The sequence below is a fragment of the Gymnoscopelus microlampas genome (genome assembly GCF_963454915.1).
Source record: "Gymnoscopelus microlampas genome assembly, chromosome: 3".
Taxonomy (NCBI): Eukaryota; Metazoa; Chordata; class Actinopteri; order Myctophiformes; family Myctophidae; genus Gymnoscopelus; species Gymnoscopelus microlampas.
Window position 1 is genome coordinate 12,069,374 of NC_139940.1, and position 18,937 is coordinate 12,088,310.

The 18,937-nt window shown below is 41.7% G+C and overlaps 1 protein-coding gene across 2 annotated transcripts in view; it reads right to left on the reverse strand.

The window, feature by feature from the left end:
* The window catches only part of znf574 (zinc finger protein 574), a 40,084-nt gene that overhangs the window by 19,192 nt on the left and 1,955 nt on the right, over window positions 1–18,937 (reverse strand). Inside the window, exons 1-4 of one of the 2 annotated variants that reach the window (XM_084052505.1) lie at window positions 17,754–17,808; window positions 16,557–16,720; window positions 2,543–3,998; window positions 924–1,102 (exon numbers count right to left, since the gene is read on the reverse strand). In XM_084052505.1, the coding sequence (XP_083908631.1) occupies window positions 924–1,102; window positions 2,543–3,998; window positions 16,557–16,718 (1,797 nt within the window). In that variant the 5' untranslated portion in view covers window positions 16,719–16,720; window positions 17,754–17,808. Of the gene's footprint in view, window positions 1–923; window positions 1,103–2,542; window positions 3,999–16,556; window positions 16,725–17,753; window positions 17,809–18,937 lie in introns of those variants that run through there. The other variant, XM_084052504.1, reaches the window with a different exon arrangement.

Consider the following 18,937-nt stretch of genomic DNA (forward strand, 5'->3'; position numbering starts at 1 on the left):
TTATTATTATTATTGTTTTATCACACAATACACTCAAGTAGGTTTTTTAATTAGCCGCACTAAAGGAATTATTCAAGAGCTGCGTTCCAAAAAGGACAAAAGGACAATATGAATAATGTATTGTACAAAATGGCTGACTGTCTAAGATTATAAACTAAACAATGTGCCTTTTCAATGGAGCGCATGCAGTTGAAGAAGTGCTTCTGTTGACAAAGCAACACTTAACAGTTTGGGATCAATATATTCTAGTAGGAAATTATTTTTAGTGCTTTGGAATCTTAACCCATTAAGACCTGGAACTTTCTCATTTTCAGATTTGAGCTAAAAAGCATTATTTTACACTTTGGGCTATTCAAAAATAGCAGATCTACAAGCTCGTAGCGCGGCACCGAGTGCCACGCTACGAGCTTGTAGATCTGCTATTTTTGAAAAATCGTGAAAATGTGTGCAAATCTTCTGAATATATATTTTTTTAAAGCGAACATTTTTAACTCAAATCTTTGCTTCTGGGGGGTCCCTGGAACAAAATATTTTGATGGGGGTCGGCGGCCAAATACATATCATTTTGGGGGTCCTTGACATGAAAAAGATTGAGCACCACTGATATAGAAACATACGTTTTTCAGAAAACTGTTGAGATTTAGGAGACATGTAGAATCGGCTTCAGGTCTTAATGGGTTAATATGCTTGCTTCGTATTGAATTTGCTCCCGTTGCATTGATCCAAATATTCTAAGCAACAGATCACACATACATCAAGTAAAAACCTGGTAAATAAACCCTGAAATCTATCAAATATAATGAGAATAAAGCATCGCCATGATCAAAGTCTTCACATGTCACCCGCATGGCATGATTCATAGACATGCACATCAAAACAAATTAGCACCAGAGCAGGTGACAGCGGGTTTTTTTGATCGTCACCTTGCATGTGAAGAGCTTCTCCCCGGTGTGACTGAAGACGTGGGCGCGCAGGAAGACGCGCCGCGTGAAGGTTTTCCCGCAGTGGGGGCACACGTGGGGCAGGGAGGTACGTGCCCAGTCCTGGAGCAGCTTGGCGGGCGGGGGGAGGTTGGTGGAGTCTTCTGGTTCCCTTATCTCATCTGATCAAATCAAACAGACTTCAGTTCATTAAGGGCCCAAAGTGCACCGGCCTGATGGTACATCGATTTGCAAAAATGTACCGTATAACAAATGCATGATTTTTGTCTCCGCCAGGAGACTATGTTTTCACTTTACGTCCCCCCCCCTCGGCCAAGCTAACATTGGTCAAGCCTCACGTGACACGTGACAATACGTTGAAAGAGTGTGCTCTGATTGGCTAGTGAGACGCATGACGTATAGCGGCCTATAAATAGATGTGTCACTTTGAAAGAGTCTGTGTCTCTTTCAAAGTGAGGTAAGACAGGAATAATCACGAAATGGCTGAGAAATGGCGGAGCAATACATTATGTAGACACACTGGTGTCATCACAATACGTAATATAAATAGCTTAGACAGGATTAATCAATATTTGCTGGCGGAGACTTTTTCTAGTCTTTTTATTGCTTTTTAAGATGGTCAGCGAGCAAAAGCAAGCATACAGAAATGAATTAAGATTTGGGAATTATAAAGCGGAGGGAAGTCAATGGAGGGATTTGACCCTTGGCCAATTCAGTGTGTATGTTGGTGTGAAGAGGTCAGTTTGGGGGAACCTCTTAGCTTTTTTGGCCTTTTGCTTATTTTGGAGGTGAGAAACTTTTTTGGGACATTAGCACATATCAATTTCCCTCTAATTTTTCAGCAGTTAAATCAGATTTTTTCATTTCCCTAAGGCTGTCTCCTCATAGCTGAATAATCAGTTGGTTTGGTCATATTCAACCAAGATGTTGTTCATTAGTAGTTGCTTAATGTTTTTTTCCATGCTGAATGAAAACAATATATAAGTTTTTAATTCTGCCAGTCTGCAACTTTCAATATCCAGTAGGCATTGTGAAATCAACATTAGAACATTGTTCAGTTCTCAACCTCACCCAACATGAGTGAGGTTGTTCCCTGCAGGATTGTATTTTTTACAGATTTGATGAATAAATCACCTAATACAGGGGTCTTCAATCTTTTCAGGCCAAGGACCCCCTAGCCGAGAGAGAGATGAAGCAGGGACCCCCTCTATATTGTATAAAATGTTTTGTTTCAGATTAAACTTCTTTTGGTTTACTTGGTCTGCTCTTTTTTCCCTCTACACACCCTATACCTCTTTGCCAAAAATAGCAGATCTACAAGCTCACAACGCCTCGCAGCGCGAGGCGTTGTGAGCTTTTAGATCTGCTATTTTTGGCTAAAGTTCTCCTCAGAAAAAGGGATGGCAGAGTTCAAGTGGTTAAGGTAAAAAAAAAAATCATATCACACAAAGATTTGGCGGACCCCCTGTAGTAACTCTGAGGACCCCCTGTTGAAGACCCCTGACCTAATAGATTAATTGACTATTAGAAGAATTTCTTTAGCCGAGGACAGCCCTCTGTGTGTAATCAATGTGAAAATAATGATTGGGAAAAAAAATTACCTTTGACCGGACTGGAGCCTGTGTGTGGTCTGGCTCTCTTAGGCGAGGGTGAAACGGATTCACTTAACGAGTTGGTAGGGGAGAGCAGTCTCTTTCTGGGGGTACGCTGAAGGTCGGTGAGAGCGTCCGCCTCCTCGGCGCGGTGCGTCCGGAGGTGGTACAGGTAACGGGTGGTGTTCATGAACTCCAGCGCACACACGGAGCAGTGGTGAAGGGGCTCCTGAAGGCCGTGCTTCTCCCTACGGTGCGAGCCCAGGGCTCTGTCGGTGTTGAAATCGACCCCACAGAGGATGCACAGGAACGACTCGGCTTGGGTGAAGTTAGGCATGGAAGAGGAGATGGTGGTGGTGGTGGTGGCGGAGGAATTCTGAGACTGCTCCTCCAGGCCGTTGCTCTGGGCGCGGCTCTCCTCCTCTGGAGCATCCACTACGATGTCCTCGACGATTACCACTTCTTTGCCAGAAGGGTCTTTCTGCTGGTGCTGTTTGCGGTGGTAGAGGAAGAGGGTGGTGTTGAGGAAGCTCTCCCCGCACACGAAGCAACGGTGCAGGGCTTCCTCCAGGCCGTGTTGGCTCTTGCGGTGGGCCACCAGCTCCGACACCAGGCCAAAGCTGGCGCCGCAGTCCACGCACAGGAGCAACGCCTCGGGCTTGACCTTTTTAATGAGCCCTCTCCTTCGATACGTCGAGGGCTCTTCTTCTTCTAAATCTTCATTATCATCCTCGTCGGGGGGTTCCGAGTTCTGAGCTGAAGTAGAATTCTCTCCAGAGGCCTCTTTAGCAGACCGCCGCTTGGTCTTTTTTGCTGCCGTCGTTACGGCGGAGTGGTCCCGAGCTTCCTCTGGTGTCTGTGCTGAAGATCCAGTCTCATCGGGGCCAGGCTGTGCTGATGATCCAGTTTTATCGGGACCAGGTTGTGTTGAAGATCCAGTCTCATCGCTACCGGGTTGTACCGAAGATCCAGACTCATCGGGACCAGGTCGTACCGAAGATCCAGTCTCATCACTACCGGGTTGTTCTGATGATCCAATCTCATCGCTACCAGGTTGTACTGAAGATCCAGTCTCATCGGGACCAGGTTGTGACACAGCCTCCTGTTCTGGTTCAGCTTTAACCACTGGCTCACCCTCATCCTCGTACTCGTACTCACTCTCACCCTCACCTTTAGGCTCAACCTCCACCTCAACCTCTGTTCCTCCTGGGTTAGTCCCCAGAGTTGACGACGTGATGTCAGGCTGAAGACATGAGCCCTCTTTGCGGTGTTGCTGCCAAAGATCCAGGCTCTTGAACAGCTCGTCACAGTCCCCACACTGGTAGAGGATCCGAGGCTGGTCTGACAGGGCGCTGGCTGCAGCGTGTTGCCTGGTGGGTGTTAGTTTCTTGGAGGCGTCTGCTGCTTGGTTCTGGAGAGCGGTAGCCACGATAGACTCGGCAGGAGCTATCAGCTGGCCAAATACCTGTTGTTGCCAAAGAAAAAGAAGGAAGAAAATGATGAAGAAATTACATTTGATGATCCACTCCAATCCACTATAAAAAATACTCTGTTACAAGTAAAAGTCCAGAATTCAAAATGTACAAAATGTACTAAAATGTTTGAAAATAGCCGATCTACAAGCTCACAACGCGTCGCGATGCGACGCGTTGTGAGCTTGTCGATCGGCTATTTTCAAATAGCCTAGCTATAAAATAGAGCTAAAGTGGTTAATGTATGTTTTATAATTAATAATTGATAATTGTAAAGTAACTAAAGTTTTCAAATAATTGTAGTGGCGTAAAAGTCCAATATTTGCCTCTGAGATGTAGTGGAGTAGAAGTAAAAGTATTGGAAATTGGACGTACTCAAGTGAAGTGCAAATACCTCAAAATTGTACTTAAGTACAGTGCTTAAGTAAATGCACTTAGTTACTTTCCACCACTGCTTGTGATACGGGGCAGTGCTCAACAAAATAGTGGCTGCATAATTGGGTTGAGTCAATTCGACCTGGAACAGCCCTGAGCAGTTTATTTTTTCCTCCACGCAGCACGCTGCCAGATGAGGGATGAGAATTCCATGTTAACCCATTTAGACCGGGAACGCAGCGCTTGTGTCATTTTAAGATTTCTTTGGCTATTCAAAAATAGCAGATATACAAGCTCATAGCGCGGCACCGAGTGCCGCGCTATGAGCTTGTAGATCTGCTATTTTTGAAAAATCTTGAAAATGTGTGCAAATCTTTGATAATATATATATATTTTTTTTAAGCGAACATTTTAAACTCAAATCTTTGCTTCTGGGGGGTCCTTGGAACAACATATTTTGAGATGGGGGTCCGTGGCCAAATACATATAATTTTGGGGGTCCTTGACATGAAAAAAAGTGAGAACCACTGATTATAGCAACTTACGTTTTTCAAAAAACTGTTAGGATTTAGAAGACATTTGTAGAATCCCCCAGAAGCAAAGATTTGAGTAATAAATGTATCTTTAAAAATATATTATATTCAAAGATTTGCACAAATTGTCACGATTTTTCAAAAATAGCAGATCTTAAAATGACACACAGATGCGTTCCCGGTCTTAAAGGGTTAATGGTGCAGCAGTGAGGTCAATGAGAGCATGTGTTTCGGAGCCAGGGGCTCCTCCGAGGCAGCGGTCCAGACAGGAGCAGATAAGGAGGACCCTAGCCAGCCCAGGCCCCCGATAAATATCAACCAGGACTTTCAGGGTGCAGAGGAGGGGTCACTCCCTGTGGTTTCACAGTCCCGGTCGCTCCACCATCCATTTGGATGATAAAAAACAGGCGGTAACTTCCAAGGTGGAGGTTAAAGACGCCTGGCTTCTTAACGCATTAAGACCTGGGGGACGCATCTGTGTCATTTTTTGATTTGAGCAAAAAAAAAGCATTATTTTACATTTTTGGCTATTCAAAAATAGCAGATATACAAGCTCGTAGCGCGGCACCGAGTGCCGCGCTACGAGCTTGTAGATCTGCTATTTTTGAAAAATCGTGAAAGCGTGCAAATCTTTGAATATATATAGTTTTTTTAAGCGAACATTTTTAACTCAAATTTTTGCTTAAAAAAACAACATTTTGGGTGGTCCTTGACATGAAAAATGTTTGAGAACCACTGATATTATAGCAACTTAATAAGAAGACATTTGTAGAATCCCCTAGAAGCAAAGATTTGAGTTAAAAAACGTTCGCTTAAAAAATATATATATATTCGATTTGCACAAATGTTCACGATTTTTCAAAAATAGCAGATCTACAAGTGCCGCGCCATGAGCTTGTAGATCTGCTATTTTTTTAATAGCCAAAGAAATCTAAAAAAATGACACATATGCGTTCCGGGTCTTAACGGGTTAAATTCCCCTCATTTGAGAGTGATTCAACGTGTCTCACATAACAATGGGCTAATAGCAGGGGCATTTTGCTTCACTATTCTGATTTATTGCGCGGTCGGAACACCGCGTGCGGTTGCAGAGTGGGAGCTGTTTGTTCTGGGCGTCACGCTGAGTAATAATTTATGTTTTATTTGAATTGCAAAATGGTTTATTTACTCAGCCTCTAATGTATCATTTGTGTGGACATGGTGTTGACTAACAGAGCTTAGTTTGCACACATCCGCTGAACGCGTACAGTACAGTGTCAACTCGGGCTGACAGTGTCGTTTCACTGATTTAGTTAGTGTAAGAACTATTCTTGGGCCTTTAACCCATTACAACCAGTTTTTTGGAAAAACTTACGTTACTATGTCAGTGGTTCTCAATCTTTTTTATGTCAAGGACCCCAAAATGTATTTGTATTTGGCCGCGGACCCCATCAAAATATTTTGTTCCAGGGACCCCCAGAAGCAAAGATTTGAGTTAAAAATGTTCGCTTTAAAAATATATATATTCAAAGATTTGCACACATTTTCACGATTTCTCAAAAATAGCAGATCTACAAGCTCGTAGCGCGGCACTCGGTGCCGCGCTACGAGCTTGTATATCTGCTATTTTTGAATAGCCAAAGTGTAAAATAATGCCTTTTAGGTCAAATCTAAAAATGACACAGATGCTTCTCCCGGTCTTAAAGGTTTAATGGAAAGGTCCTGAAAGGGTGTCATACATGAGTATTTTTAGCGCTTTTAATAAAGGGACTTATGGCAGATAAACTGGGTGATTCACTCCATTATACGAAAAGGGAATCAGGGGAGAGAGGGGGCGGGTTCACGGTCGGTGTAGAGCGCCCTTTTCATGAACCCAATCACTGATTAAACATGAGTTGGGATGTGTGCTTATAAACTCTGTAGCTGCAGGGGGTAAAGTTCCTGCCCATCACCGAGGGAGACTTAAGCAATATTACACAATCGGGTGTGTGTGCTTAATACCGTCATTATTGGCATCATGGCATGACAGTGATGCGGTCACGAACGACACGCTTGAGCCCATGTTCATTGTGACTGAGTCACATAAATCAATACCACAGAGAGAAACAAAACTTCACTGGTTAGCTCAATAATCTCATTGTAAACTAAGATATTTCTTATGACAGATTTAGCCATTAGGTGCATTTTCTAAAGGTTCTATGACATTCTTTTTTCTATGTTTTTGGGGGGTTTTATGACCTCAATTACACCCAAAAAAACTGAACTTTGAACATTCAGTGGATTTTCTGTGGTCTGGGGTTTTCTGAATAATTAGGCTGAAAAGTAATCTGAGATTGGCCCTTGGATAGTGAAGTCACAGGCCATTAATCCCGCCCACTCCCCTCCTCGCCCCTACCCTCCCCTATCCTTTCCTTTGGGGGGCGGGGGGGGGGGCGGAGCAGAGGTGATGATTGACAGGCAAAATCCCTCAACAGTGACACCCGCAGGCAAAGATTTCTTTTTTCATTGCAGTTGAAAAGGCTTTAGAAATGTGAGAGAAAAACACCTGCAATGGCTCACTAGAGTGGAATTTTCAGTTAAACCGTTTTATACACGTTTGAAGGACCATGACAAAGACTTTTAATGTGTGGTAAAACTGAATGTCATGAAACCTTTAACATCTATCCTAGCACCGTCTGACCAGCACAGCTGATGAGCATGTTAGAGTCGGAGGAGCTTCTAGTGCACAGTCAAATCGACAGAGGATTTTATTGCTTAAACAACAAGGCTGAACAGCAGTGGAGTTACATTTATATTGTGATTAGGCCCGTTTATGTTTGGTTGTCCTGTCATGCACATTTGAGCACAGCTGGAGAGCCAATTCTGCCCAATCAGACTGCTTGGCTACCTGTTGTATAATTTGAATGCTCCACCGTGCCTCTGGCTTGACCGGGCGTCCATCCATAGTAGTAGTACACAATTGGCCGTGTTCGTGGGAGGAAGCTGGGTGGGGAGGGAGCTGTCGCTATACCGGTTCAGTGGGATGTAGAACTAGGAGGAATAGCGTGTTCATACGCAGTGGTGTAAAGTAACTAAGTACATGTACTCAAGTACTGTAGTACAATTTTGAGGTATTTGTACTTTACTTGAGTATTTCCAATTTCCAATACTTTTACTTCTACTCCACTACATCTCAGAGGCAAATGTTGTACTTTTACTCCACTACAATCTCCACTACTTTTCAGATATAAATTATGATATTATGAAACATACATTAAACACTTTAGCCCTATTTTATACATGGGCTATTTGAAAATAGCCAATCTACAAGCTCACAACGCGTCGCATCGCGACACGTTGTGAGCTTGTAGATCGGCTATTTTCAAACATTTTAGTACTTTTACTTTTGGTACTTTAAGTACATTTTGATGCCAATACTTTTGTACTTTTACTCAAGATTTTTTTTTATTCTGGACTTTTACTTGTAACGGAGTATTTCTATATTGCAGTATTGGTACTTTTACTTGAGTAAAGAATTTGAGTACTTTTTCCATCACTGTTCATACATATGCATTATGTCCTCCCAGTGAAACTCGTCAATGCCAGGAGAAAGGAACCATGACGTAACATGCATCAAGAGGAGATGTGGTCGTCTGTGCTCATCTCTAGAACCAACTGTAGGAGTTAGCACTTAGCAGGCACTTAGCAGTGACAAGAATAGAGACTAGAATACAACACAGGGAATCGGTAATTGGTATAATGACTAAACTGGGAGAAAAATACAAAAGGGAAACAAAATAATTGCTCGAAAAAAGGACGGAGCATGTATTAACACATGGGGTGCCAGGTTTTTTTTAAAACAGAGTACACTGAGTGCCAGGATTTTTAACCATTTTTTAGGAGCCGAGATACAGGCTTTTGAAGTCATACGTTAACCAGGAAGTGGAGTGGAGTCTAAATCTTCGGAAAATTATATCTCCTGGTGCTGTGAAGGGAAAAAAAAGAAAAAAAAATGATTTTTTTTTTTTTTTTTAAACATTTTTTTTCAAAAAACATTTTTTTTCAAAAAAACGTATATATACGGTTTTGGCACTCCATGGTTGTATTCCCAATGTGTTAAGAAGGTACGTGCCGAGATTTTTAAAACCATTGTGGTGTTAAAATACGAGTAGATAACAAGTTACATAGAAGTCACTTATCTAGACTTATCATAAGATATCTCTCCTTTCCTCACTCAGTCATGACACCCTGACATGACAAAATAATAGTAACAACCTGTAATCTTTGGATTGGAATAACAATAGTCGTCATCTGACGTTCAGTCAGAATCATAGCTCTCATCATAGACAGAATGTACGAATGTCAGACTAGATAGCTGGGTCCAGCTCATGTTGGTAAATGGTAAATGGTGCATTTATACAGCGTTTTTTTTTTTCTTCTTTTGGATACACGCTGAAGAAGGCTTGACGCCGAAACGCGTCCGTGTGTGCTGTGTTGTCCGTGCTGCATATAAATTAAAAGTACCAGAAGGACTTCGGAGTGCTGGCTATTGCTTTATTTATAGCGCTTTTATCCAAGGCGCTTTACATAGATTGTGCATTACACATTCACCCATTCACACACACACATTCATACACCGATGGCGGAGGAAACCATGCAAGGCACCAACCCACTGATCAGGAGCAATTAGCGGTTCAATGTCTTGCTCAAGGACACTTCAACACTGACTCTGGGGGAGCGCCCCAGCCTGGGATCGAACAGGGAACATTGAGGTTTCCAGTTCACTCTACCCCCACAGCCACTGCCGCCATGTTGCCTCAGTTTTCTGAGAAGATGAGTAATTATGAACCATACAGTGTTTTATATTTGTCCTTTTGTTACCAGGTAACAAAAGGACCATGGAGACCCCGTGATATCAGAAATATCTTTCAGCTGTCATGTGGGAGTTTTATGAGCCGACTGAAGGATGAGCCAAAATGACTAAAAGGATGCATGAATGTGCAGGTCAAGATGCCCTCCAATGAAAGGACAGCCTGGTTTATGCCAGAGGGACATTCATGACTCATGCCATGTCAGATATGATGGATTTAATGTCAGAAATGATGGATTAAACATGTTTATTCACGTAGGGGAACATAGGGAGGCTCACATCGACAAGCTTGAGAGAAGAAACAGAAAGCAGCCCAAGAGATGCAAATGAGAAATCTATTGCAACCTGTTGCATGCTACCATCACCGCACGACTTTACTTTGTAATAGATATTCTCACTCAGGCCGATTCTCAGTGTGTTCTCGGAAAACCAAACAACATTTCACTTCAACAGCATTTTGTTCAGCTGCCTTTACAGGAATACAGTTAACCCATTAAGACCTGAGGCCGATTCTACAAAATGTCTGTTTTTAGAATGTCTTCTAAAAACAGTTTTCTGAAAAAACGTATGTTTCTATATCAGTGGTTCTCAAACTTTTTCATGTCAAGGACCCCAAAATGATATGTATTTGGCCAGGGACCCCCAGAAGCAAAATATTTTGTTCCAGGGACCCCCAGAAGCAAATATTTGAGTTACAAATGTTTGTCAAAAAATATATATATATTCAAAGATTTGCACAAATTTTAACGATTTCTCAAAAATAGCAGATCTACAAGCTCATAGCGTGGCACTCGGTGCCGCGCTATGAGCTTGTAAATCTGCTATTTTTGAATAGCCAAAGTGTAAAATAACGCTTTTTTTTGTTTTAGCTCAAATCAAAAAGTGACACCGATGCGTCCCAGGTCTCAATGCGTTAAACACTTTAGCTTCACCTCTATATTCATGTCTAGATTTCTCAGTTAATGCTATACCAAGCACTCTAATTTCCCAGCACTCATATCTCCCATTATCGAAGGCTCTTTGAATACAAACATCTGGGTTGAAAGATGATCGCGTTGTAATAGCTCTCCATATCCATTTGAAAACATAAATAGCCCCTGTGTTTTTACAGCAATGTCACATAATGCACGCACAAATTGTCTATAATCTAGTCTAATGAAGTGGGGATGATTGTAATATGCCAGCTGACAGGTGGTAAATATGGGTCTGGGAAGCCATAAGGCACTTAGAGGGTTTTATGGAGTGTTTTCTGCGGTTGATTCATTCTAGGAGAAGGACATTCAGTGATCCATCAGGTAGAAGGACACACCGCTGTCTGTCTGGTGTGTCCCTGCCATGATTCCTGTTCTTTCTTTCCCTGCTGGCAACTCAGGGATGCAATCTGCCTGTCGTGACTGACACCGTGCAGATCTATACAAGATTGTAGATCGTCTATTTTCGGCGCGTGACTCCGGCAGTGGTGGAAAAGGTACTCAAATGTTTTACTTAAGTAAAAGTATCAATAGAGCACCGAAGTCTGACGCAATTCACACATCCTAGGTTTGTCTACCTGCTTCACGGTTTTCCACCCCCATTCTGAATCCCCATAGATGTATTTAATTAATATCGCGTCAAATAAGAACTGTGTTCATAAAATAAACAAATGATCCCGGCGGTTTTACTGGATGGATATGAAGCATCAACTGACGGTGAGAAAACGCTAATGTTACTTCCGCCGAATTAGTTAAATTTTCGCCAGAAACACACTGTATCAAATATAAGTGACTGACTATCATAAACGATACAGAACCTCCTCCCTGACAATATCGCAGAGGCAGTTTGTTTATTTTTGGACCACAATTCTTATATGAGACGATTCTACGATGACCCAATGTTATTCTCCATAGTGAAATTACGAGTGACGTCAGGACTTCTGTACTCTATACTGCAATGTAGAAGTACTCTGTTACAAGTAAAAGTCCGGAATTCAAAAGTTACTTGAGTAAAAGTACAAAAGTATTGGTATCAAAATGTACTTAAAGTACCAAAAGTAAAAGTACTAAAATGTTTGAAAATAGCAGATCTACAAGCTCACAACGCGTCGAGATGCGACGCGTTGTGAGCTTGTAGATCTGCTATTTTCAAATAGCCTAGGTATAAAATAGGGCTAAAGTGGTTACTGACTGTATGTTTTATAACGTAATAAGTTATATCTGCAAAGTAACTAGTAACTAAAGTTTTCAAATAATTGTAGTGGAGTAAAAGTACAATATTTGCCTCTGAGATGTAGTGGAGTAGAAGTAAAAGTATTGAAAATGGGAAATACTCCAGTAAAGTAAAAATTCCTCAAAAGTGTACTTAAGTACAGTACTTGAGTAAATGTACTTAGTTGCTTTACACCACTGCTTGTAGATCGGCTATTTCCGGCGCGTGACACTGGGCCGAGACGCAGACAAACAAACAATGACTGACTGGTAAAGTCGCTCAGAAGGGGCCAATGACTGCTTACCCTGTGGGACTTGTTGTGCCTGTCGCAGGAAGGGTAAAAAAATGAAAAAAGGAACAGGTAGCAGGGCCTGCCGAGGCGAAACACGAGTGTGTCAAACAGAACGGAATACATCAAGTCATTATATGACTCTCAGACTGTGAAGCACAGACAGACGCTTCTTTGTAAAACTCTGAATTAATGAAGCTCAACACGCTGATGAAATGAGTCCCAGAGGAATACATCCCAGAACAGATAAAAAATTATGCTATAATGGAAGACGCAGTATATTTCCCCTTTTGTACCACGTAATAAATATGATGCATAATGTAAAGGAAACCCACAGGGCTCTCCCAATTTACAAAGGCACCACAACAACGATGGGAAATGGAATATCATTTACATACTGTATAATTATGCATGCATACATTTCTCACATTAGAGAGAGACAAATACCAATACATGGGTTGCTAATGAGTTGTTACCCAGACAGAAATAAAAGTTAACCACCGTAAAAAAGACACAGAAAAAGGATTGTAGACACATCTTTCATCTTGTTATATTTCTTGTTAGAATTGGAGTAATTAGTAGTTTTTAAAATCACACTGGGAAGTTCTTAGAATTGTTTTGGGTTTATCTGCAAACCTTAGTCCCATTCCATCTCCAAACATTCTCTATCAAGGTGTTCTAATATAGTCTTTAGGCATTCTTCATTTTTAACTTTCTTTCCAATTACTAGTCATGATGGGGCGACATATCTATAACGTCAACAAGGTCTCTTACAACAGCAAGGTGTGCTGTCATGCGCCTTTGAGCATGGCTGGAGAGCCTATTTAGCTACTAGTGACCTGTAGCAGCCTACAGTAGGTGGCCAGTGACTTGGACCAGTTTCACTTTCAAAACCTTGCATGTCACACAAACAGAATGCGATGCGTTTTGTTGATAAAACAACTTTGTTCATGTAGAGTCCTATCCACAAATCCACCATTTAACTTCCACAATCCACATTATCAAAACCATTGGTGTTGTGTGCTGCATTCTGTTTGTGTGACATGCATGAGGCAAAGGTTTTATAAGTGAAACTGGTCAAAGACACTGGCCACCTACTGTAGTTCATGACCGCCACGTGTCACTGGGTTCCGGAAGAACTACAGGCAGAGTTTAAACTGGCTGAGGACTGCAGAACGAACGTGAAGGAAGTAACGCCATCAGCTCACAAACCTTACTTGGATGCTCAAATTCCTTCCAAGTTCGGTCTGCAGCTATATTGTGAATATACACCAAAGACGGTGAGAACCTTAAGCACAACGCATACGGTCTGTGCTTTCCCTAGGACCACCTGTAGGAGTTGGCAGTGATAAGAATAGAGACTAGGCTGGAATACACACGGAATCGGGAATTGGCATAATAATGACTGACGATATTGTGGCGATATGGCTGTGAAAAATGGGTAACAAAATAATTGTAAAAAAGGGAAAAAAAGAAAAGAAAAAAGGATGTGCCACGATTTTTTTTAAACTTTACATTTGTTTGCAGCACTTTGATTGGCTGCCTCTACAGGAAAACAGTGAGTATTAACCCATTAAGACCTGAGGCCGATTCTTACTAATGTCTTCTAAATCCCAACAGTTTTCTGAAAAACGTATGTTTCTATATCAGCGGTTCTCAAACTTTTTCATGTCCAGGAAAATTATATGTATTTGGCCGCAGACCCCCCATCTCAAAATATGTTGTTCCAGGGACCCCCCAGAAGCAACGATTTGAGTTACAAATGTTGACTTTAAAATAATATATATTAAAAGATTTGCACACATTTTCACGATTTTTCATAAATAGCAGATCTACAAGCTCGTAGCGCGGCACTCGGTGCCGCGCTATGAGCTTGTATATCTGCTATTTTTAAATAGCCAAAGTGTAAAATAATGCTGTTTAGCTCAAATCAAAAAGTGACACAGATGCGTTCCAGGTCTCACTTTAGCTTTACCGCTCTGTATTAATTTCTAGATTTCTCAGTTAATGCCAGCAAGCACTCTAATTTCCTAGCACTCATATTTCCCATTATCGAAGCTCTTTGAATGCAAACATCTGATCTGAGAGACAGATGGAAACACAAAAAGATGATGATGTGCTGGAATAGCTCTTGATATCAATTTGAGACATAAATAGCCCCTGTTTTTACAGCAACTCACAAATTGTGATCATCTGTCTAATGAAGTGGGGATTGAAATAATATGCCAGCTGACGGGTGGTAAATAGGGGCCGGGAGGCCATAAGGCACTATCTGGGGCTTTATGGAAGTAACCACATCAACTCACAAACCGTACTTGGATGCTCAATTTCCTTCAACCTCGGTCTGCAGTTATATTGTAAATATACGGCAAAGACGATGAGAACCTTAACCCATTAAGACCTGAAGCGATTCTTAAAAATATTTTTTTCAACAGTTTTTTGAAAAAAATAAAAAAAAATATTTTTCAATATTTTTCAAAAATAGCAGATCTACAAGCTCATAGCGCGGCACTCGGTGCCGCGCTATGAGCTTGTATATCTGCTATTTTTGAATAGCCAAAGAAATCTAAAGTCACACAGATGTGTTCCAGGTCTTAAGCACATTACAATGCATATTGGCACATGTTCAAATTAGAACAGAGTTCCATACTGTCTCTGGAGCCTTCAAAGACAGTGGAAGAGATAGGCTCGCTTGACAGACTATTACTGTCAATCGAATGATCAGTAGCACTCAACTACTGTAACACTTGTCTATGCAGACCATGCGAATTACTTTAATAATTAACGTTATGCAGTCATCCAGATAAACTTGCAATGAATGCTATATGTCCTACTGCTTAAGGTGACCACACAGGCACACACTGTATGTATGATAGTGCTGTCTGGGCAATGTATCGATATATCAATATTGTGATAGGAGTCGAAATATAGTTTGGGATTTTGAATACTGTAATATTGCATAAGTGTTGTCTGTTCCTGGTTTCACAGGCTACATTACAGTAATGTGATGTAATTTTCTGAACTTACCCGACTGTTCTAGCTGTTCTATGTTTTGCCTTCACCCACTTAGTAATTATATAAGCAAAAAAAACTCAGCTTAAATATTTTCTGAAAGCACCAATCCCCACAATATCGTCACAATACCTTTTTGAGGCATGTGCTCATAAACAGTGATATTTGATGTTTGTACATATCGCCCAGCCCTGCTGTCTGATATCATTGTCTTAGTGCCGTCCAAGATTATATTTCCATATTGCAGCATAATAAACGTGGCAAAGAAATCTTTCATCTAAAGCATCTTAGGCCATGCAGTGTGACAGGGTCAAGGACGGCAGTCTACAAGCCGATACATGGCTGCAGGTTGTGCAGTGTGGCCGGTGATATAACGTGAGACTGTTATACAACAGCTACCAACGCATAAAAACACGGGAAGTTCATTGTTAGTGCTAACAGAACCTGTTACTTGTACCTGAAAAATTACTGCGGCAACTTTACCGGATTCATGAGTTAGATCACAGGAAATCAATCATTTGCTGACTATGTGTGTGCAGACAGTTTCGTGAAAAATGGCAGGGGATATTATGAGCTCTCATTGGAGAACGGCCAAACCATGCTGTCCAATTCTGCCGAGTCAAGGCTGGGCCCAAATTTTTCTTTCTAGAAGCAAAACATTATCCCGGCATAAGCGGGGCAGACGTAGCTTGTAGTTTCGGCACACAGTGTGACGGGTAGACTCAAGTTCAACTCCAGGACAATGGTGATTTTACCTTTTTTTTGGATGCACAGTGAAGGTCAGTTTTGATCGTATAAGACGGCCAACACCATAGAGCATACATGGGCAACTGGCGGCCACATGCAGGCGGCCCCCACCTTCACTTAATGCGGCCTGCAGGTTAATATCGGATACTGATATATTATTGATTTCAGCTGTTACAATTGCAAACATGACCCGCTTTAATTACTTCAGTCTATGACTATAGTATTACAATTCTATTGCCTTTTTCATGACCAATGTATTTATATTTCAATGTATAAAGTATACATAAGTATTCATAAATAGCACCAAAAAAAATCTGGATACCAATTCAAATATAGCAAACATAGCAGATCTACAAGCTCAAAACGTGTCGCAGTTTTGAGCTTGTAGATCGGCAATTTTTGCTACTTGTGTGTGACATAGAATGGCGAAGTACGGAATTAATTTACGAAAAAGTTTGCCCAACAATACAGTATTATGCAATGTGGCCCTCTGGAGTGAGTGTTGAAATATATTAGTGGCTCTCCCCATCATCGAAGTGGCCCACCCCTGCCTGCCATAGAGTGTGTGTGTGAGCACCTTTACCTGAGTGTGACGCAGTGGTGCGTTGATGGTGGTCATTCCGGGCGCAGCCACCACGGGCTCCGTGGCCTCGGCGGTGCACGTCAGCTGGTGCTGCAGCACCTCGTCCAGGGTGTTGAACTCCTGGTAGCACGGGAAACACATGTACACCGACGAGCTCTCCATGCCTGCCTATAGGACCAGGGGAGTCAAGACAAGTCAATGGACAAATATGTGAAGAAGTAACAAACCTAGACAGCAGTTATAATCGTCTCTGTCGGGATGAAACCTCAAAATGTCCAAAAGTTCTAATTCAAAAATAGCAAAAAGTAGCAGATCTACGAGCTCAAAGCGTGTCGCTTTGCGCCAAGCGTCAAGCTTGCAGATACACATAATATCTGCAAGCTTGACGCATCAATATTATGATCAAGTAGGGTGTTAATTTATGAACTTTATGAAAAAGTTAGAATATGGAGATAAGAGGCTTCTGCTCGACAGCAACGATATGACAAGACTAGGGCTGTCACGATTACAAATTTAAGTCGATGATTAATTATCACTCAAATAATTGCGATTAACGATTTAATTGTGTTTCTGGCGTTGAAAAATGAATGGAACATTATGAATAAAAATTACATTTGTTCGGCTTTTAGCTTTCGTAAACAAAAGTTGCACAGGGCAGATATGACTAATAACACATATTTAGTTACTTTATACTTAAAAATAAACATTAATAGTGGAAATAGCCGATCTATAAGCTCAAAACACGTCGCATCGCGACGCGTTTTGAGCTTATAGATCGGCTATTTCCACTAGTTTTGACTTTAAAAAAAATATATATGACATTTTTTAACATGGAATTGATTATGACAATTATGCAAAAATAATTGCCATTATATAAAATAATTGTGATTAGAGGATTATGTAATAATTGTGACAGGCCTAGACAAGACGTAGGCCTGCTTTACTTGACTTGGGGAGGGGAAGTTTCTATTTGGGGCATTCTAACCTATATCCATAATGTGAATGCATTCGCCCATTGCTCTAAAATGTCGTGCCTTAATTGTCCTGGCTGTATTCACACACATTATATAACACAACACACTTAGTTCATGGGTAAGTCACGTCGTGTTCTAGCACAAATGGCACCAAGACTAATTCATGTGCAGGTACTGTGCCTGCCAAGTAAAAGTATTAGCATTCTGATGGAGCATACTGTACCAACCACCCACCACTAAGTCTATGTGGGCAGTGCTGGGTCACGTTAGCACACTGACGGGCCGCTGGTGGCGTAGTGCTTAAGGTGCCTACCTACCACATACAGTATAGGCTCTAATGCCTGACAGTGAGTCGTGGGTTTGATTCCCGAGCCCTAAGGCCTTTGCTGCGTGTCTCTCTCCCTGTCTGTCTTCACTGTACTATCCACATAAAAGGCAGAAAAGACCAAAGAAAACAATCTGTAAAAAAGAAAACAGCACCCTGACCTCTCCACTTAGCCTTCCTACTACATCAACATCAATAACCCAAAGGCTTCTAAAACACTTGAACCCTGGCACATTTGAAGCCCTAATCTGGGGCAATATTCTGCTAAAATAGCAGATCTACCAGCTCGTAACGTAACACGTTGTGAGCTTGTAGATTGGCCATTTAAGCTATTTAGTGTAGAGCAAAAACCGGAAAAGGTTTTGCCAGGGTCCCCCAAAAGAGAAGATTTGTTAAAGAATTATCCAAATTATTCAAATTTTGTACAAAAGCTGTACAAGCTCGCAGCGTGGCACAAAGTGACGTGATGTGAGCTTGTAGATCTGTTATTCTTGAATAGCCAACATGTAAATGGATAAAGTGGTTGTGATGCTATATTAACTCATTTTGCTGGGGACCCCCTGGAACCCCCACTCCCAAGGACCCCTGGGGGTCCCCGCCCCACTTTGAGAACCACTGCTTTAGAAGACCAACAACATTTAGGGTCCCTGTTATGTTTGCATGATCTGTGCATGTGTTAACATCCTCCTCAGTGCATGAGTGTTGATATTGATATGACCCTGCGTCAAAGAAGCCTTCCTTTTAGAACGTTACGGTTGTGAACATTGCCCTCTCCTGATGAGACTGAGCACCTGCATGCATCATCATCATTCAGTGGACAGCTCAGGCACAAAGTGCATGGGACTTCCAGCCTGGCCAAGAATGACTCACCGTGGGCCGGACCTGGGCTAATTTTTATTTTGATCATGCAGATTTGTCCTCTAGTGGAGACGTTGCCAAGCTTAGCTCTGCCTGTTTGATGGGCGAAGTGGTGGTTCAGCTGAAGCATCAATTGTTTGCTCGCTGTAATTGGACCCATAGGAGGGACAAGGCTTTGCCGCTGTTGCTGCATGATATGACTATTATCAGAACACAATCCCTGT